This window comes from Cucumis sativus, chromosome 3 (genome assembly GCF_000004075.3).
Source record: "Cucumis sativus cultivar 9930 chromosome 3, Cucumber_9930_V3, whole genome shotgun sequence".
NCBI lineage: Eukaryota > Viridiplantae > Streptophyta > Magnoliopsida > Cucurbitales > Cucurbitaceae > Cucumis > Cucumis sativus.
In genome coordinates this window covers 12,263,262-12,284,224 of record NC_026657.2, presented here as the reverse complement: position 1 = coordinate 12,284,224, position 20,963 = coordinate 12,263,262, and the positions used below count along the sequence as shown (strand labels likewise).

At 34.6% G+C, this 20,963-nt stretch overlaps 2 protein-coding genes and 1 long non-coding RNA gene across 4 annotated transcripts; all 3 read left to right on the top strand.

Moving 5' to 3' along the window:
* The first annotated feature begins 1,285 nt into the window (after window positions 1-1,285).
* On the top strand, window positions 1,286-9,440 carry LOC101207607 (K(+) efflux antiporter 5). The gene is made up of 20 exons (XM_004148076.3): window positions 1,286-1,869; window positions 3,137-3,180; window positions 3,724-3,791; window positions 3,925-4,009; window positions 4,125-4,186; window positions 4,286-4,361; window positions 4,445-4,519; window positions 5,103-5,174; window positions 5,257-5,340; window positions 5,435-5,503; window positions 5,622-5,699; window positions 5,822-5,910; window positions 6,026-6,122; window positions 6,206-6,259; window positions 7,335-7,430; window positions 7,782-7,970; window positions 8,048-8,125; window positions 8,550-8,594; window positions 8,715-8,810; window positions 9,006-9,440. Exons 1-20 carry the CDS (start codon window positions 1,632-1,634, stop codon window positions 9,045-9,047), a joined length of 1,737 nt encoding a protein of 578 aa, XP_004148124.1. The 5' UTR covers window positions 1,286-1,631; the 3' UTR covers window positions 9,048-9,440.
* Window positions 9,441-10,834: 1,394 nt separating this feature from the next.
* Window positions 10,835-14,274, top strand: LOC101216259 (probable aminotransferase ACS12). 2 transcript variants are annotated; one of them, XR_004215570.1, is made up of 5 exons: window positions 10,835-11,454; window positions 11,557-11,691; window positions 12,379-12,539; window positions 12,651-13,737; window positions 13,879-14,274. XR_004215570.1 is itself a non-coding variant. In XM_004148107.3 (4 exons), the coding sequence occupies exons 1-4, from the start codon at window positions 11,074-11,076 to the stop codon at window positions 13,504-13,506; spliced, it is 1,533 nt and encodes a 510-aa protein (XP_004148155.1). In that variant the 5' UTR covers window positions 10,835-11,073; the 3' UTR covers window positions 13,507-14,267. The 2 variants fall into 2 exon arrangements, 1 of the variants encoding a protein (XP_004148155.1); XM_004148107.3 differs by having other exon boundaries at window positions 12,651-14,267.
* Window positions 14,275-15,143: 869 nt separating this feature from the next.
* LOC101207852 lies at window positions 15,144-20,939 on the top strand. The gene is made up of 3 exons (XR_968943.2): window positions 15,144-18,278; window positions 20,043-20,129; window positions 20,228-20,939. It is a non-coding gene; the product is annotated as a pentatricopeptide repeat-containing protein At5g12100, mitochondrial (long non-coding RNA).
* Window positions 20,940-20,963: the final 24 nt, after the last annotated feature.

Here is a 20,963-nt window from a genome sequence, read left to right as displayed (position 1 = left end):
TTAAAAAATAAGTTATTTTAAAGAAAACTAGTATGCTTAATATCCACTTAGAATAGCTTGAAGTGTATTTTAAACCATTTTCACTCATTTTAAATAAAAACGAGTTTCTTAAAAACATTTTTTTTAAGTACATCCAAACGGATTCTAAGATTTTATATTTCACGTAGGTTCAATTTATTGTAGAATAGAGTTTTTCCAACATGTGTGAAGACAAATTTATAGTGTGAATAAAGGAAATACGATATTATATGAATATTAGAAAATTTTATAGGGTTAAGTGAAAGAAACATATAAAACTAAGGATCAATCTCTTTACTAAAGTATTACATCAATACTCTTTCACCTCACTTTTAATTTAACTTGATCATCAAATGATAACGACTTAGACATCAAAGTGTCTAGGCATAACACAAGCTACTTGGGCGAAATTTTGCATCAATAATACAGTTGGTGTTGGAAAAAAAAATGAAAGGATGAGATTGGAATATTAACTTTAGAAACATAAAAAAGAAGTAATAAAAACCTCATTTAATAATTATGATTTTTAAAAATTAAATTTATAAACCTTGCTTCTACTTTGCTACTCACATTTTAACAATGTTTTCAAAGTAAAGTCAGGGTAAAAAGTTGATTTTGTTTTTAGAATAGGAATTCAACCAAAATAACTTGTATGGCATATGAGTTTTAATTTCAAGTGTTTACTTTTAAAAAAAAGTAAATTAGTTTATGAAGGCAACAATTCAAGAGGCAACTTGCACATAATTTTCTTTAAAAGAGAATGTAACATACAAATTTTAGTCAAAAGAAGAAAAAAATAAAATAAATTATGTACTATTGGAATAAGATCGATTCTCCATCTTTCTGTCCTAAACAAAGAGTTTCAACGCATACAAATGTTTGAGGTTTTGTAGATGGAATCAAAATTGGATCAATTTGTTAAAAGTAAAAAAAAAAAAAAAAAGGGCAAAAAATGACTATAAAATGAACTGGTAAGCTATTAAACTTCTACAAATGTAAAAATAAAAATCTCACTTACAATAATCGAATGAATTATATTTTTAGATGATAAAACTTGAATTATGTTTCAATTTTTACTCTTAGGTAATTTATTAAATTTTACTAAAAATTTAAGGGTTTGATTTTTATTTTCTAGGTTTAGTTTTTGGAATCGGTAAAAAGAAAAAAAGAAAAGGGTAAAAATGATTCCTTCATCTTTTATATATCTTTTTCTATATATTTATTTTTTCGAAAAGAGAAGGTGGAGCGCACGTGCAAAGTAAAGCGTGTGACGTGAGATGGGAGTTTTCCGGTGTGATGCCGCATACCTAACGATGCGACGCAACAACTTCGTCTAAATGAAGCCTCCAGGTTCATCGATCCCGCCAATCAAAATCGCAATCCATAATCATCAGCAATCAAAAACATCCCATTCAAGAACAATTAAACCAAATTATTCGAATTCCATCAAATTCGATCAATTTATTCCCTTATTTTCTCACCATTTCATCCAACATTACTTGAAATTAACCCAATTCCCTCTTCTCGTCTCTCTCGCTCCTTCATGGACTTGAACCTTTTTCAAATTTGAGAGACAACTTTCCTTCTGTTTCATACGTTTTCTTCTTTTTGTTATGGGTTTTCGATTCCATATGGCGAGAAGAGGTGGTGCAATTGGATCGTTCCTCTGTATCCTCGTGGTTTTAATTTCTTCGCATATTCATGTTACAGCCAGATCGGATAAGGAAATTAGGGAGAGATTTTATGGAAACTTGATAAACTCGACGGCTCCGACTTCCGGTGACGGCAGCTTTGCTCAAATGTTCGATAAGGTTCTTGAGAAGGAGTTCTCAGACAATGATCTGCCTGAAGGTTTGGGACTTCAGCTCTCTTTTCTCCTCTCCCGACTAAGAACTGGGGAATTGGAATTTTCAATGCTTTGTTTGAACTTAGAAACATTCATTACTTTCTACTGGACCGAGTTAATTTCGACTCATGGTCATGATGATCTGTTTGATTTTGATTATGAGATTTTTCCCTTTTCATTTTGCTGCTTCGTGTCCTTTTATCTTCATTGTTATAAAAGAAAACGTTCATTGTTGTCTCATTTACTACTATCTTTTTTCTTTCTTGCTTTCTTTCCTTTTTGGTTGAAAAATGAAACAACTGAAAAGCAAATTGTTAGCCCATTTTTATTTATATTGAAATAGAAATACGATTCTTACAATTTTGTAGCCATTGTTTGTTTATTGAGAAGGAGTCCGTGTGTTTGGAAGAGAAAGTGAGAGTTATCAGCGAATGCAATGCGATACAGTAAGAAAACATACAGTGACTGATTCTTTCAGACATATACTTTGTGTATTTGGCGGTTTAAAGTTATATACAACAAGCATAAAGGATTTTGTATAGAGGTAGAGTAATCAGAAATACTGTGCAATCAAACAGTGGGATGAGAAGTATAATGGTCATGCTATGACAGGGCAGATGGTGTTTACTGTGTGCTATTGGGAAAGAATGCTCTGTAAGAAAGTGTATAAAGAGATTCATATGTTCAAATCGTAGAGTAGCAAGAGGATATATGAAGAGATTCAAGAGATTATTGCAAATGAGGACAGATAGGCTTTTGGACATGATCCGTGAGAGGGAGAGTGGTTTAAGTTATAGTTCTATGATTTTCGAAAAGATAAAGACAATGAAATAGATACCTGTTTCTGACCTAATCTTACTTTGAAATTACCCAAAAAGATAATACAAACAGATATCCTTTAACTAATAGACTCGTAATGGGCTTAGGAAGAAACTAGTACCTGTGTTGTTGCAATTTCAAAGGTGTCAAATGCATATGGACCAAGCAACAGAGTGGGGCTTCTCTTGTTTTCTTTAATGTTTCAACTTTTAGCAAGCATCTGATCACATATATGGTGGACTTTTAGTGTGATTTGTGGATATTTTTGCATCATTCCATTGATTATGCACGACGAATGATAATACTTGAATAAGATGAAATTATTCTATTTTCTCTTCATCCTTTAGCTTAACTGCTTAATTAACTTCTCTTTTATTATTATTATTTTTTCTTTTCCTTTTCCTTTTAAGAAGTGCTCAATTAATATTTGATTGTACCTTTGACTTTTACTAGGTTCTGGTGGAAGCAGCTTTAATAGCAGTGTCGCTGATCAGGAGGTTGGCTTTATATTCCATGAAATAATTAAAGCTTAAAATTGGTCTAGACCTTTTGAAGTTGGTTTTGGGCTTCTTTTGTCATTTTCCCAAGAATTTCTTTGGTTGAGTGTGATGTTTAAGTCAGCTGCGTATGTATATCTTTCCTAAGGTACAGCTTAAGTATTTTCTATGGTAAGGGGGAACCTTTTAACTGATTAATTTTGCTAGGAAGGTCACTCATATTTTCATGTGGGTTGTGTGGGGAGTGCATGTGAGAGGATGGCAAATGTTCATTTTTCTTTGGGATGCAGATATCCAGAAAGATATTTTATTCTGGTCTGCAAATTGTTGAATAGCAATTGCTATCATATATTATGGCTTTGTTAAACTTGAAATCCCATTACTACATTTCAGTCAAGTTCCCTTCCTCTCTCCTAAGATTTTGATAAGCTTCTTTGCTAGCGAATAAGTTCCCAATCGTATTGTAATTTGCCTCTGAGATAAATTATTACAGATTTATTTGACTTCTCAAATGTCAGATATTCTTACTTTTTATATATACAGGCAGAGCTGGAAACAGTAGCTAAAATCACACATGAGAAGGGCAAGAAAAATGATAGTCAAAAGGCAAAGTATGGAACTATAAAGTTACTTTTGTCCTCAGTACTGAATTGCTTTATTATAGTCGAGTGAATGTTTTAGAACATATATCCGTTGGAGTTATTATTACATCTTTCTCACTTTCTCTCTTCTGTTATTGGACAGTGGGACAAGAGCATTCCAGTTACAGGATGTTTTTTCTCTGGAAAATGAAGAATCTGATGACGTTACAACGTTGATTGATAAAAAAGTAAGTTTGAAATGAGTTTTAGTATTCGAGAATGAATGGATACTACGACTGACATTCTATGTATGATTTCATTGTCTTTTTAAATGGTAAATTTGTTTATCTTTTATGATTGTAGGACAATGTATTTGTGATGTCAAACAAGAAGTCAAAGTATCCAGTACTTCAAGTAGATTTGAGGTTTGATTTTATCTTTCTCATTTTCAATTTGCTGCACTAAAAATTTTATGGTAAAGTTGTTGAGATATGTTTCATGCTCCATTCATCCCATTCTTGCAGATTGATCTCAGACTTGGTGGTGGTTATTGTTTCTGCCGCAATTGGAGGAATTATCTTTTCTTGTTTAGGGCAACCTGTTAGTATCGGAATATTCTTTTTATTACTTCACTGCCTTCTGTCTGCAATGCAGTATTACAAATTTGTGGGATTATCTGTTAGGTTATTGTGGGATATCTTCTTGCGGGATCAATCATTGGACCAGGAGGTCTAAAATTCATCAGCGAAATGGTGCAGGTCTGTTTCATACATGTAGTAGTGAATACGCTCTGATTAAATCTATCCAACTTTATGCTATCCGCCACAAATCCTCCTGCTGCATGCTTAAAGGCTTAAATTATGTCATTTTGTGATGAATTAAATATTCAATTTTAAACGGTATCGTTTGAACGCATATTTTAAACAATTATATATCAGACCTAAGAATGACGAAATGTTATTGTTCAGTAAAATTGTTTGTGGAGAATCTCACTGTCAATTATTAATGGGGCTTACGAATTGATGCTTTTGCGCTTCATTAAAAGATTATTTCTGCGCCACCCCTTCCAGCTCTCTCTCTCTGTCTCGTCTCTGTTTCTTTCTCTTCTTCCACTCATTAATTACCACCGTTCCCCTACTTCTTCCTCATTCCTGCAAATTTTTTTAATTTTCCTCATTTTTGCTCCTTAATGTTCTTCTGTAGTTTTATTTGAAATATAAATAAAGACTATCTTATTCAAAAACGTTTCCAACTTGTAATTACATTCTTGTATATTTGAATGTATCCAATAATAGATGCTTGAAATTCCATCAATGCTTAAAAGCATAGTTTTTATCTCAGGTTGAGACAGTGGCACAATTTGGTGTTGTATTTCTTCTTTTTGCTCTAGGATTGGAGTTTTCTTTGACAAAGGTACACTTTTTAATTGACAGTTTTATTTCTTTACTCAATGAATGTGTTAAATTTTTGGACTTATAGATAATTTTCTCTACAGTTAAAAGTTGTGGGAGCTGTGGCTATTTTTGGAGGTTTTCTACAGATCATCATATTTATGTTCTTGTGTGGTATCGTTGCCATGGTAATATCTAAATCTCTACATTTCTTTTCTGAAAGTGTGACGCTAAACACCTGGTGAAGATGCCCATTACCATCTCAATTTTTCCATTATGCAGTTAAGTGGAGCTAAATTATCCGAGGGTGTATTTGTTGGTTCATTTCTATCAATGTCATCTACAGCAGTGGTAACTTTTATGACATTTTCTAACTGCATGAACCATCTCTTATGCCTTGGCTGACACTAAATCACTGAACAGTGAACACCATGCACGTGGGATTCTAATTTGCTTATTCATTTATTAGGTGGTCAAGTTCTTGGTAGAACGGAATAGCAGTAATACACTTCATGGTCAAGTTACTATTGGAACACTCATCTTACAGGTATTTTTCTGCCTCGTCTTTCCAACTATGGACCATTTATACTCAGAAATAGCATTTTATATTCGATAGATGTCTTGGTTTTGTACTGTATCTTTTCTATTTATTTATCCTGATGTATTCAGGACTGTGCCGTTGGTTTGTTGTTTGCCTTGCTCCCAGTTTTGGGTGGTCACAATGGTCTTATCTTAGGAATGATATCTATGGGAAAGTTGTAAGTCAATCTCCTTGCCTTCAACACAAATGGTTTTTTATATATTTCTGGCTTTGCTTGACGATCCTGAACTTTCTTATAGATGTTGAGTGCTTATGATGTGCCCTGTTTACAGGCTACTGGTGTTGTCAGTATATCTCACAGCCGCATCTATTTTGTCATGGTCATTTGTTCCCCGCTTTCTTAAGTTGATGATGCAGCTGTCGTCTCAAGTGAGTGAATTAGCTGGGTTCTTTTTTTAGAGTTGTTTTTTAACTGACTGGTAAGCTAATCATTTCCTTTTTCTGTGATTCAGACAAATGAGTTATATCAGCTTGCTGCTGTGGCATTCTGCTTGCTGTCTGCTTGGGTAAAGCCACATGTCTAATTTTGCATGCCCTAGCTACTTTTTGATCCAACCTGACATTGATAGATGATTCTTGTTTGTTGTTGAGTTATTTATCAGTTTTTTTACCTCGTTTACTGTCTATTTTAGATTGATCAATGATGCCATTGAGCCAGTATGCATCATTATAAAATTGATTTGACTACTAAATGCTCTTTAGTGGATAATCCCTTCACAGTAGCAGCACTAAATGTTCTTTAATGGATAATCCCTTCACAGTAGCAGCAAAGAGTACATGATATCGTTAAATTTGACTATTTCTACCTACTGTTCTATACTTCTATTTTATATACCGACTATAGATGACGACTGTAAACACTGAAGACTGAAGATTAGAATTTAAGTTGATCCATTATGAGTTTGGTGAGAAGCTTGAATTTAGGTAATGGATTAAGGAAATGCAACGTTTGATGTTAGAAGACTAAGGGTTAATTGGGTAATTAGGTAATATTCTAGGTTAATTTCCTTTTTACCCCTAGTTGTAATATAACTCTATAAATAGGAGTCTTCTCCTTTTGTATGAAGCACATTATTCATTCTAATAAGAGATCCACAATTCTGGTTCTTGGAGGATTTCTCCTTGAGGTTACTTAGTAATCAACGTCTGTGATAGTGGATATTGGATTGAGAGGTCTGAAGACATTGAGAATATGGGGAAGAATAAGTGATATGCATGCCTGGAAGGTAGAAAATCTGGGAAAGAAATTGGTTTTTTTTATTACTTTTACTGTCTCTGCCTAATATATGCTAATATTTCTCTGGTGGTACTATATGTGTTTTGTTAATTTCTTTTTTATTAGAATAATTAGATCTGCATTTGAAGGTCTTGATATTGAATTTGGAAAAGTCCCGAGTAATATTTATATAGAAGGCTTTAATAGATTTATATAATAGCCATAGGTTTTCTTTGAAAAGTTGGATCTGACCTCTTTCTGGATTGCTGAATTGGTGCAACATGACATAAACTGCAATATATTGCTTTGTATTTGCATATTGAAACCAAATTAATTCTTGTGCATTTTTTTAAAACTTTTTTCAGTGCAGTGATAAGCTGGGCCTCAGTCTTGAGTTGGGTTCCTTTGTAGCTGGAGTTATGGTATCTACCACTGACTTCGGTCAACATACTTTAGATCAGGTATTCCAATGATAATGCATGCTGCTAGTTTCTTGACTTGTGTGCGTTGTGATGATTCATGGACAAAGATTTCTATCTTTAGTATATATTTCTAAAAATCTTCATGCCACTCTGGGTTGTCCAAAAGTAAGAGTGGCAAGCTGTAATTTTATGCTTGTCAAGTTGGGTTCAAGTTATATTAAGTAATATAAAGTGTACTATAGTGTCAGGAAAGGAGTGATCAGGTTGCTACAATTTTGTAGATGTTGTCATGCTGCAATTGTCATTTTATCTTCTAGCGGCATATTTCTTCTAACATTGGGCTATTAAATTGGTGTGAAGGTTAAAGTTTGACGGTCTCTTTCTTTATAGGTGGAACCAATCCGCAATTTGTTTGCAGCTTTGTTCCTTTCAAGTATTGGAATGCTCATTCATGTACATTTTCTGTGGAGCCATTTGGACATTTTGCTAGCGTCTGTAATGCTGGTTGTGTTTGTCAAGACAGCAGTTGCTACCATTGTTGCAAAGGCATTTGGATACGGTATTAGGACTTCTTTCCAGGTAGGCTTGCTTACTGATTTTTTATGAAGAAAATAGTTTCATGATTTTCTAATCTTGATATTTACCTTAACTCTTAGGTCGGGGTCATGCTTGCTCAAATTGGAGAATTTGCTTTTGTCCTCCTAAGCCGTGCTTCAAACCTTCATCTCATTGGGGTTATCTCACTCTCTCTCTCTCTCTCCAGCTTCCTCATATCTTATGTGACACGAAAACAAAATACGTCGACAGACCTTGACATATCATGTTTTTAGTTCCGAGCGTGAAGTTTCAAGCCTTAACAAAACTCTGCATGTAGTAATGAGTCTCAGCCTTAGGCGTTTATTTAACATTCTTGCAATAGTAGACCAAGAGATTTCATTGCTATATTTGGCCACACGAACATAAAGTACAAAGATAAAATAATAAATATTGCCCCTAACAACTTCCTCTTGAGTACTTTTAGGAATGTAGTTTCCCCCGAATAGGCCATCTTCATTTTTCTCCTTTATGCATCTGAATGATTTCGTATAATTTTTATTCGATTCATTACTTGAGCAATAGTGGCAGTAATTTATACTCTTTCTTATTCCTCCTACTCAGGGGAAGGTTTATCTTCTTCTTCTTGGAACAACGGCACTTAGTCTGGTGAGTTATGATTGCCTTTGTACTCTGATGTACTTTCCTGCTCTTATGGTGAGAGAGGGGAAGCGGAACTGTCTGTTATGCATTCTAATGTGTTTAAAGTCTAAATGTTACGTTGCACAGGTGACCACCCCTCTTCTGTTCAAATTGATTCCTGCCGTTCTAAATTTAGGGGTTCTCATGCATTGGTTCCCTTCTGAAAACAACATACAAAACGAGGTCTCTCTCTCTCTCCCAGTTCTTTAGATTGCAATTCACACCATCTTTTTAGTGTCGGTTTGAGATGACTTTCGAAATGCTTAAAGAAAAACAATTTTTAGACTTTGAAAGTCTTTCCAAACAAGCACTTAATCCTTTTAGGAAGTGATTGATTTATTTACTTCCATTTTCCCTTTTCCAACTTTATTTCTGCAGGAGAAAGTATCAATGATTGAAGCACATAACAGAATGTTGTGACTCGACATTAAACGTAGTATAGTTGTCTCCCCTCTTCCGAAAGGTTTGTGAATATCAGAGCCGATTTCTCAGCCTTAATCGATTTTGGTTTTGGAGATTCTTTTCTAAGTTGCTTTAGTTTCACCATTGATTCAGCTAGGCTAATGTACAGAAAAGTACATATAATTTTTTTTGGGAGTGAAAACGGAAAATAGAATTCTCTGACAGCTGTAAATAGAAATATTAATTTATAGGATTCTCAAATGCCTTTTTGAGATGTTAACTTTGAATATCCCAAAGCTGAACAGTATACTCACTGTTGAATACTATAATCAGTGTACGGTAGTACATGGCTCCCCATTCATTTTATGTTTAATCCTTCCCAGATCAGAAAACCATATCTTATTTGTTATATATCCAATTGTTTAACATGAATGTTACTTCGTAAGACCAAAAAATATCAGAGCTTCAAATTTCTTCACCTTTGTGGAATAAACAAAACAAATAAAGGGTTTAACCGTGTATATAAATTTTATGTGTTGTATGATTGTTTTAGATTATCACATAAATTGCTATGTATGTATTTTCTTTTGAAAAAGGCAAAATTACCATTATGATGAAGGGTTGTTTTTTAGAATAATAGCTGATAAAGTTGATGATAAGACAATTCCTGGGTTTCTCCCAAATTCTTCTTTCGTTGTTGGGTTCAACTACTTGTGAATGCTTTGATTTCTTTTGTTAATATATTAGATATTAAGTAGTACAGTAGGCATAATTTAGTTGAACTAATCAATTGAATTAATTTATATCTATTTTATTAGTTTATGTAAATAATATTATTAGTGTGTGTGTGTGTATATATATAGCTTAAGTATTTATTTTTCGGATAGTGCATTTCCATCACCAAAATAAAAGTCAAAAGGAAAAAGAAATGCCCTCTTTCCCATTTTAAAGGTGGTGATGAAGTGAAAATGTAGGAGATTAGTATCATGTGTGTTCTTAGTGGATGAGACATGCTTGCAAACATTTGACATAGTCAATTTCATTGGAAGTCTTTATAAAATTGAAAAAATGAGTTTTTCAATTGTAGCTGATGTATTTATCATCTCCAAGATGAGATGTTTGAATCTTTCAACTCTCCATTGTTGTACTAAAAAAAACTTTCTATAAATTAAAAAACGTTGAAAATATACCTACAATGTAGCTATGCAAGAAAGAACTCTTTATTAATTATGTATTCACTTTGTATTCTAGTTTGTGCTATCTACTAACTTCAATTATTTTTTCAACCCGATCATTTTGACAAGTTCAATTGTAATTGTTATGGCACAAAGTCGTAATTGTCCTCGGGATGGATGAATGGATATATGTTTTATGCCAGTATTTTGTTGATTTCTACTCCCTTGATATGGTATTAATAAATGAAATCACTCTTTACTCTTTAAGCAACAACTTTTTGTCTGTTAATATTCACTTATTTGTCAGTAGTAGTAGGAATGTTAAATTAAGCAATAAGCAGCCTTAAGTGGTAAACACATATACATTAGAATCTCAATTATGGTGAATTAGAATATCAAGTGGTAGGTAAGTTTTTTTTTTGTTAAAAGAAAGAGAAGAGTAATCAGATGAAATAGTTTGTAAATTAAAATTAGAAGGGTATTTGAGTCATTCAGTTGATCCCATCCCCCCCATCCCATGATCCATGATCCATATTCCATATTCCTAGGTTGGGTTCCCTCGCATTCTCGCCTTACAATTCACTTCAAAAATAATAATAACAACAACATCAAAACAACAATTATATAATTATAATAAAGAAAAAGAAAAAAATAAGACGGAGGAGAAAATTCAGTTTTGGGTCACAGCATTGGCATCTCCCAAATCCATACCGCAAATTGAAAGCTCCACCACTCCCTCCTGGCTCCCCCTCCCTTGCCGGTCCCCTCCACATCCATCTCCGCTCAACCATATACCCCCTACACCTCGAACTCAGATTCCTAATCCTCAATATCCAACCTTAACCTGAACCTGCGGCGGAGCCACCGCCATGAGGCTTGTAGTGCCTCTGCAAGGCGTAGTCCAAGGCCGTGGAGGTCTCCTTTTAGGCTCTCTCATTCCCTGTGCTCTCTTCTACTTCCTCCAACTTTATCTCAAGCGAAACCGTTCGCCCAACTCCGATTCTTCCTCGAATCCTCCGTCCCATTCTCACTCTTCTACTAACCTCGTCGACCTCCACCGCTCCTCCTCCCGCTCCAATTTACTGGCTCGTGGATCCACTGGACGACCTCGCCTTTCTTCTCGAGCCAGTTTTATTGCTAAACCCAATAACTCTCCCTACTATATTGGATTGGATCGCGTTCGGGAGGATCCTTACGATAGGTTGGATAATCCGAATGGGATTATTCAGCTTGGCTTGTCCGAGAACAGGGTACTCTTTTTTTCTTTCTCATTCGAACTCTTTTATTTTTTCAATTCACAATTTGTTTCTTTTTCTAAAACACTCAGTTGTTTTTGTTTCTTGTGTGTGAAGCTGTGCTTTGATTTGCTTGAGAAATGGATATCGGAGAATTATACTGGTTCCATAAATGGAGGCAATAGCGTTGAGTTGAATATTACGGGGATAGCCACTTATCAGCCTTTCGATGGATTGTGGGAGCTTAAAATGGTACTTATATTTAATATTTTGTTTTTCTTTTCCATCCATTCTTTTGTGGTGGAAACACATATTTCCTCTAAACATTTGGTTCTGTGATGTTGGATTGTTAGGTTGAGGAGTGAATAGGAATGTAATTTTTTAACTTGCACAAGTGTTTTGAAAATTATATCATAATGTCACTGTTTGTATTTAATCTGAAGTTGATGAACCAAAACTCGTCTGTGAAATGCAATGCATGGTATTCATATATTGTCCATGTCATGTTTTGTTTCCCTCATATACCTGCATTGCTGTTTAAAGGGCTTTGCAGGGCTCAATGTGATGAAAGTTGAAAGTTTAAACTGATGTTTTTAGGCTGAGTTAATAAAAGTTTTGAACTTAAATCATCTTGTTTTCTTTCTTTATCAATCGTTTTATTCTTAACTAGGATTTATTGATAATTATTCTTATGATTGTTTATGTATCCAACTTCTCTGTTTTCTCTTTGTTTCTTTTGTCTTTTTGCCTTATTCAAGAAGTGGGTTGCTCGTTGCTGTCTGCCATTCCTTAAACATATTCAATTACCTTTTTCTGTTTGTTACTTTGTGTGTCTGTCTGTGTGTGTGTACTGAATATTGCTTTTGTTGTATTACCTTCTTAGCAAGTTTGCATTCAGTCATCCAGGCTCTTGTCTAAAAAACAATTCAATCATTGTAGGCTATGGCAGGTTTCATGTCTCAGGTAATGGGTGGTGGAGTTGCTTTTGATCCATCACACTTATTGTTAACATCTGGTGCAACTGCCGCAGTTGAGGTACTCTGTTTCTGCTTAGCGGACCCTGGAAATGCATTTCTTGTCCCAACTCCTTATTATCCTGGGTTAGTATCATCTATTTTAGTATCCAATTTTTTTTATAAGAAAACGTTGCATCACAAAAGGAATCTAGCTACCTAAGTATTTGATTGTTTAATTAGAAAAGTTACCTGCAGCTTTGATAGAGATATGAAGTGGAGAACTGGAGTGGATTTAATACCGGTTCACTGTCGCAGTGCTGACAACTTTAATTTGAACATCACCGTTCTCGAGCAGGCATTCAACCAAGCCAGGAAACGAGGAGTCAAAGTTCGTGGAATTCTCCTATCTAATCCTGCAAATCCTGTTGGCAACATGTTGCCCCGAGAAATGCTATACAGTATTTTGGATTTTGCTCAAGAGAAGAACATCCATGTTGTATCTGATGAGATATTTGCAGGGTCAGTTTATGGAAACGATGAGTTTGTGAGCATGGCTGAAATTATTGATTCAGAAGATATTGACAAGAATAGAGTTCATATTGTGTATGGGCTGTCAAAAGACCTCTCTCTTCCTGGCTTTAGAGTTGGTGTTATCTATTCACAAAATGAAAATGTTTTGGCTGCTGCTAGGAAAATGACAAGATTTTGCCCGATTTCCGCTCCAACCCAGCGGCTTGTAACCTTGATGCTTTCAGACAGAACCTTTATCAATGAATACTTGGAGACGAGCAAAAAGCGAATTCGTGAGATGTATGTTCTTTTTGTGGCTGGTCTGAAACAGTTGGGAATTAAGTGTGCAAAGAGCAGTGCTGGTTTTTTCTGTTGGGTTGATATGAGTGGACTGATGAATTCTTATAGCGAGAAGGGGGAGCTTGAATTATGGGAGAAGCTGCTCAATGTAGCTAAAATTAATGCAACTCCTGGATCTGCTTGTCATTGCATAGAACCCGGATGGTTTAGATGTTGTTTTACTACGCTTTCTCGAGAAGATTTATTGATAGTTATTGAAAGGATTAAAAAAATTGCTGGTACTTCCAAGTCTCCCAGCTGAGTTCTCATTTTGGAAGCAGAAGTTTGAAGGACCAAATTTCTTTCAGGTTCTGTTTCGAGAGCCTAAACTAATATCACTGATTTGTTCAATTTGTGCGTCTTTTATTCCAATTCTCTTGCCCAGGAAATGTTTGATGATGTTAGTTCGGTGGAAGTTGCAATGTTGTTTGAAATGTTGAGTGCCAAGAACTTGGAAAGTTGAGGCATACCCTCCATGATTGAACGGAGTAAGGTGAAAAACACCCATAAAATGTCTTTTCTTCCTGATCTTTGAGTCATGGCTTGTGTTCTCCTCTGCATTTCTTCTAACAGTTTCCTGCTAGGCTCGTTTTGCATGACATACTTGAGATGCCTTTTTAAATACCAATGACAGGATTTGATTTCGCTTTTGATGGGAGCAAACAAGCTCCACTTTATAGCTTCCCATAAAGAAAGCCAGAAACTGAGTTGAAATATTGAAGAACAAAAGCTGCTGCTCTCTTCCAATTTGGTTTAAACATGGGGATAGGACATCTGTGTTTGATTTTGATTATAACCATTAGACTACAGAAATTGTAGTTAGTTGGCAGTAATGTTTTGTTGCTAGTTGGGATGGACAGATTTAGTCTCTTCTTTTAGTTGCAAATTTTATTCTTTTTCTTAACCATGATGTATTCTTTCTAATGTAGGATTCTGGGGGTAGGATAATTCATATGGTATTGTAATTATTTCAAGTTGCAACTTTGTTTTTTTTTCTAATAAATATTTCATTGGTAGATGAAATTGTGCATTTAAGTTTGGGACCTGAACTATTATTGTGTGCGCTCATAAATCATAAAACAGTTTGAAGTTAAAGGATTGGATTGTGTACAAATCAATAAATAAGTTCATTTTAAAAAAATGATTTTATTATGAGAAAATGGACCAACTTATTTTATTTACAAGTATAAAAAAGAAGAAATTTGCCAAAAGGGGAGAAAGGTTTTCTTAGCTCAGGCGAAAGGTCCAAAACTCTTCCGAAAGCTAATCTCTCGCATGAGATAACACTATCACTCGTCTTCTTAACTTTTACCCCTTCCTGCCTGACCTCCTCCTCCTCCTCCTCCTTCTTTCATAAATTTACTTATACTTTTTTGTTTGATAGTTAGTGTTAGTTATTGTTAAGATTGATTGTATATGTGATCTATCAACCTATGTTGGTAGTCAAATAGATTTAAAACTATATATTTAACTTAAAATTTTGATTGGTGTAAAATTTGGATTATAGTTTAAGTTTTTTTTTACATAAAATACACATTTTTTTTTTTAATTTGACAAATAATAAAGTAGTCTAATTTTTAATTTTTGTAATTATTACCACCGTATTTGCTATACAAGACAATTGTCCAATAAATAATGAATCCAATCCAACTATCAAATTCGTATTTGAGTCTTTTATTTAAAATTTCGTTCTAAAAATAATTAAAATGTTAATATGGACAAATTTTATGTAATTACTTTATATGTTAAATCAACGTTAATATTTATATGTAATAACTCAATTTCAAATTTATACTATATTTGCTTTGAAAGTGCTGAAAAAAAATATTTTAGAGTTACTGTTATATATATAAAGTTTTGCTATATATTTATGTTTACATTAAAAAAGAAAAGGAAAAAAGTAACCTAGGGGGACTGACGCTTTGTTAATTCGTTCATTCTTCACTCTTTTTCTAATATCCTCTATTTGGTTATCTCCCATCTTTGTAGCGGGGGGCTCACAGCTACACATCGCTACCCAACCACCCACAATGTAACTCTTTTTCTTCCCTTCTTCTTTTGTGCAGATATGTAAGTATGCTTTCATTTGCAAACTGGGCATTATCGCATTTACAAAATCTTTAAAGCTGAAAATGGGAAGCCATGGATATTACTTACCTAGAATTCCTATCACTAGACGATTCAGAACACACCCTTTTGTTTTTATTCCCAGCTCGCTACCATTTTGCTCTGATTCTACTTCTACTTCTACTTCTACCCAGAACCAGAACAATTTTAATCAATTTGAACACGTTTCTAGTCTTCAGGAAGTAACATTGAGCACCACCAGCAGCCAACATTCTAACCCTTTAGAACCTTTGTGCCTTGAGTTAGTTCAAAAGCTTCGGATTTTACTTCAACAGGGGCGTACGGGTGCTGCCGAGAGCCTCATTAAGTCGGTAATTCTCTCCAAATCTCCTTTCTCATCACCTTCTGATCTCATTCCGCTTTTTTCTGTCCATGCTCCATCCTTGAATCATGTTTTTTCAAAGACGTTGTTTATGGTGTTTTTGGATCTCAAAATGACTGATGATGCTATAAGATTATGCACCTCAATGAAGAAAAATGGTGTTGTTCCTGCCGTGGTGGATACCCTTAATGTTTTATTTAAACTTTTAATGTCTTCAAAAGAGTTTAAGAAAACGCTTGACTTCTTTTCTGAACTTGTTGAATCTGGTATTCTACCAGATAAATTCATGTATGGTAAGGCAGTTGAGGCCGCGATGAAACTAGGGAACATGAATAAGGCATGTGATCTGGTGTGTTGCATGAAGAAGATAGGGATTGATCCTACTTTCTTTGTTTATAATGTGTTAATCTCTGGCTTTTGCAAAGAAAAGAAAATGGTTGATGCACAAAAGATATTTGATGAAATGATCACCAAAAACATGTCCCCGAATTTGGTTACTTATAATACAATTATCAATGGATATTGTAAGGCGGGAAAACTGGATAAAGCTTTTAGTTTGAAGGAGAGGATGAAGCTTGAAAATTTGGGACCTAATCTTGTAACATACAACTCTTTGCTAAGTGGGCTCTGTAAGGCAAGGCAGATGGAAGAAGCCAAAAAGTTATTGGTTGAGATGGAAACTCATGGGTTTGCACCAGATGGATTTACCTATAGCATACTTTTTGATGGGTATCTGAGGTCTGGCGACGGTGAAGCCTCAGTGGTTCTGTTTGAAGAAGCAGTTAAAAAAGGGGTGAGAATAAATGAATACACTTGTTGTATTTTGTTGAATGGGTTATGTAAAGATGGTAAGGCAGAAAAAGCTGAGGAATTTCTGACGAAGTTAATGATGAATGGATTGGTTCCGAATGAAATAATTTTTAATGTACTAGTGGATGGGTATTGCCGAAAAGGAAATATTGATGGTGCTATATCAACCATCCAAAGGATGGAAAATCAAGGCTTAACACCCAATTGCATCACTTTTAATTCGTTGATCCATAAATTTTGTGAAATAAAAGAGATGGACAAGGCAGAGGAGTGGTTGAGAAAGATGATGGAGAGGGAAGTTTGCCCTAGTATTGAAACCTATAACACCCTTCTTGATGGTTATGGACGGATGCGTCTTTTTGATAGATGTTTCCAAGTTCTCGAAGAAATGGAAAGTAAAGGGATAAAGCCAAATGTTGTAAGCTATGGAGCTCTCATTAACTGTCTGTGCAAAGTTGGTAGATTTGTTGAAGCTGAAGCAGTTTTTGCTGATATGGATGGAAAAGGAGTATTTCCAAATGCTCAAATTTATAATATGCTGATTGATTGTAATTGCACATCAGGGAAGATGCAAGATGCTTTCAAGACTTTTGATGAAATGATTGATAGGGACATCACCCCAACCCTTGCAACATACAATTCACTCATCAATGGATTGTGCAAGAAAGGGAGGGTGATTGAAGCAGAAGAGTTAGCCAACCAAATTACAAAGAGTGGTCTTACACCTGATGTGATCACATACAACTCCCTTATCTCTGGTTATTGTAGTTCTGGGAACTCTAAAAAAGGCCTTGAGTTATATGAAACTATGAAAAAGCAAGGCATCAATCCTACATTAATAACCTATCATCTTTTAATATCCGGACGTAGCAAGGTTGGTCTAGATACTATGGAGGAACTGTTCAATGAAGTGTTACACAGGGATCTTGCTCTAGATAAAGTTGTATATAATGGACTGATTTTTTGCTATGTAGAAAACGGAGATGTTCAGAAGGCATTTGTTTTGTACAATAAGATGATAGTTGAAGGAGTCCAACTAGACAAGATAACTTACAACAGCTTGATTTTAGGATGCTCCAGAGGTGGTAAGGTTACAGAAGTAAGGAAACTTGTCGAGGATATGAAGGCTAGAGGGTTGACTCCTAAGGCTGACACTTACAATATCTTAGTTAAGGGACTTTGTGAATTTGGTGATTATAGTGAGGCACATACATGGTATAAAGAGATGTTTGAAAACAACTTATTGTTAAATTCCCCTGTTCGCAATCAACTCATTGATGGTCTCAAGAGAGAGGGGAGGTTTCAGGAAGCGCGACTTATTTTGTCTGAGACGTATGTCTGAATTTTGAGTAATGAGCCTTCTGCATCTATGACTATGACTATGACTGTGTGTAACAACTCTCAACTGAGAGTTCGCACTTAGATTACTTAGGAAAAATACAGTGGGCTCCTTTCAAGAGGGAGTTCCTCTCCAAGTGCAGTACCAAAATATCACAGACCAAAAAACATAAGTCCCACTACAACACAAAAGTAATATATATAACAGTACACGTCACCCAACCCTACTTAACACTGGTTCGGTCTACCCCTTCTCACATATGTGTGTATGATGGGTGGTCAAAGACTATGTAGTTTAAACATTTGCTTTAAAGAACCTGTGAACACATATGGCTATCACTGTTGAAAAGTGTTTCTACAGGTGGATTATGTTGCTATGGTTCATGGCAACATAATCCAACGTCTTATATCTGATGACACAGCTGCCGAGTGACTTGGTAAGCAGGGTCCCTCTTCTTAGCTTTGATTTTGTACTGACTCATCAACCTTATCATATATTTTCTCTGTGATTCAGACAAATGAGCTGTATAGACTTCCTGCTGTGACATATTACTTGATGTATGCTTGGATAAGCCCATATGTCAAATTTTACATGCCTTGGTTACTGATTGATTCATAAGGATGTTCCGTGCTGCATTGAGTCATTTATCAAATTCATTTACCTTAATCTTTAAAACCGGTTCTTAGATTGATTAGTGATACCTTTAGCCCAACATGCATCAATCTTAAAACACTGGTTATTTCTCAAATCCTTTTTATCTCAAATTGGATATCTTTGATGTAATCCCCTAGCGTAATGACATTTTCCCCCTTATTTCATTTATCAATGAAATGTTTTCCAATAAAAAAAATGTTGTGGCTGCAACAGAGTACAATAACATTTACTCGAGGAGCATCTTTCAAGCATTTAGTAAAATTTGATTTGCTGTAGTGTTTGATCTTAAAAGGAGTACAGTGATTTCTTGACTGTAAATATCGTAGTCTTGAAGTTAAGTTGATTACTTATTAGCATGGTGAGAAACTTGGATTTAGATAATGGATAAAGGTTGGGGTATACATGGTTGGGTGGACTTGGGTTGAGAGTGTTTTCTTGACCAACCCAAAATTTGAGATGGCTGGGTTGACAACCCTAAATACCCAAAAAAAAGTTTCCAACCCAATTCAATCGAAAAAATTTGGGTTGGGTTGGTGGGTTATAGTTTTTTTTTTTTCTTTTTAACTTTTAGTTTTAAGTGGGTAAATTTATTGATAACATGTGATTAACAACAAAAATCTCATTAAATTCAAATATAAAATACTGGGTATATATATATATATATATATATGATATTTAATACAAATTAATCTTTAAACAAAGACAAATATTATAACAATTCTAAAAAAATATATTAAAATTCACTAATTAATCAATCAAAGTTAGTCAAAATTTGAACAAAGAAAAATAGATATATATTTTTTTATTTATATATAATTCTGGTTGGATTGAGTGAAATCAAATTTCTTTTTAGCTAACTTGTCACCTATTCCAACCCAACAAGGTAGAAAATGTTTAACCCATCCCAACCCTTACATTTGGGTTAGATAGTTTGGGTTGTTTGTGTTGAGTTATTTGAACACTCTAGATAAAGTAATTACAATTTGTGTGATTGACAATAATGGATTGAGAGGCCTAAGATTTAGATAAAGTAATGACAATTTGTGTGATTGACAATATTGGATTGAGAGGCCTAAGATTTAGAATATGAAGTTGAATCTAAAGAGATATGAGCTTGGGAAGTGTCATGAAATGAAATTGACTGAAGGCTGTTTTGCTTTGAATTATTGGACCTGCTTCTGCCAGTTTTCAATTGCTAGTAAATTACTTATAGTTTGTTTGGATTGAATTTGTATGTACTTAGAAAAAAATAAAAATGTTTCTACATGCAATAAAGTGAATTTATGAACTTAAAAACTCAATATCCAAACATGCCCTTAATCATTTTACACGAGTCATATTCCCTCTTATTTAGGCTTCTAAATGTGGATAAGCTTTATCAAGTTTGGTTTTTCAGGAGGAACAACTAGTTTACAACTTCCCTCTTATTTAGGCTTCTAAATGTGGATAAGCTTTATCAAGTTTGGTTTTTCAGGAGGAACAACTAGTTTACAACTTGTATATTAATGTTCATTTGTGTTTCTTTTTTTTGTGTGTGGAGCTACAGATGTTTTGATAGCATCTATCATGGTGGTTGTGGCTGTGTTTGTGAAGAGACCAGTTGCCAACATTGTATCACATGCATTTAAACATAGTAAGGGGACTTATTTTCTGCTAAGCTTATACCTAGTGATTTTCTTGAAAATTTTAGTTTCATATTCTTTTGATCTGATTATTTTACTCAACTATTAGGTTGCGGTGGTGTTTGCTTGAATTGGAGAATTGAATTTGTTCTTTGCCGTGCTCTCCGAATCTTCATCTCATAGGAAAAGAAAGACGATAGGTTTTTACGTAGCACATATTTGGTTCTCTTGGTGTGAAATCACAAGCAGTAAATATTGTGATCGAAAGTTGTTGAGGCTTTCAATGAAACCGAATAATTTTTCCGTTCTCACACCAATTTTGTAGTATTAGCTTAGTAACAGGTCGATCTGAGATAACCAACCGCTTTTTCTTTAAGACGAACCACACAAATTATGAGTGAATCAAAGAAAAAAAGGACAAAGAACACAAATCTAAAGATGATGGTTGAAAGTTATCAACGAAATAAAACACAACGGTGTTGTGGCACCCTAGGGCAGTGTTGCGGGACCAAGCCGCGCGCGAATAGTTCCATTAAACTTCAGAGAGTCATGGTGCCCAAGTGCACTGTTGCGACGTTGTGTGTCACAGTCATGCTTGTTCAAGGCATGTTGCATGTGGTCCTATGATCACTCTGACTCCTCGCATTGTCTTTTTTTATTTTTCAAATACTTTTATTAAGTATGTCATCTCACACATTAATGTACGCGAGCCTTCCCGTTCCCTTTTTGTTCAGAATATGCTATATGGGGATAAGATTTATCATTGTACTTTTATACCCATGAGTTAAAAGATATAAAGTTTTTGTCCCTTATTGCTTATAGCCTTATAATGTCGTCTCTTTTCT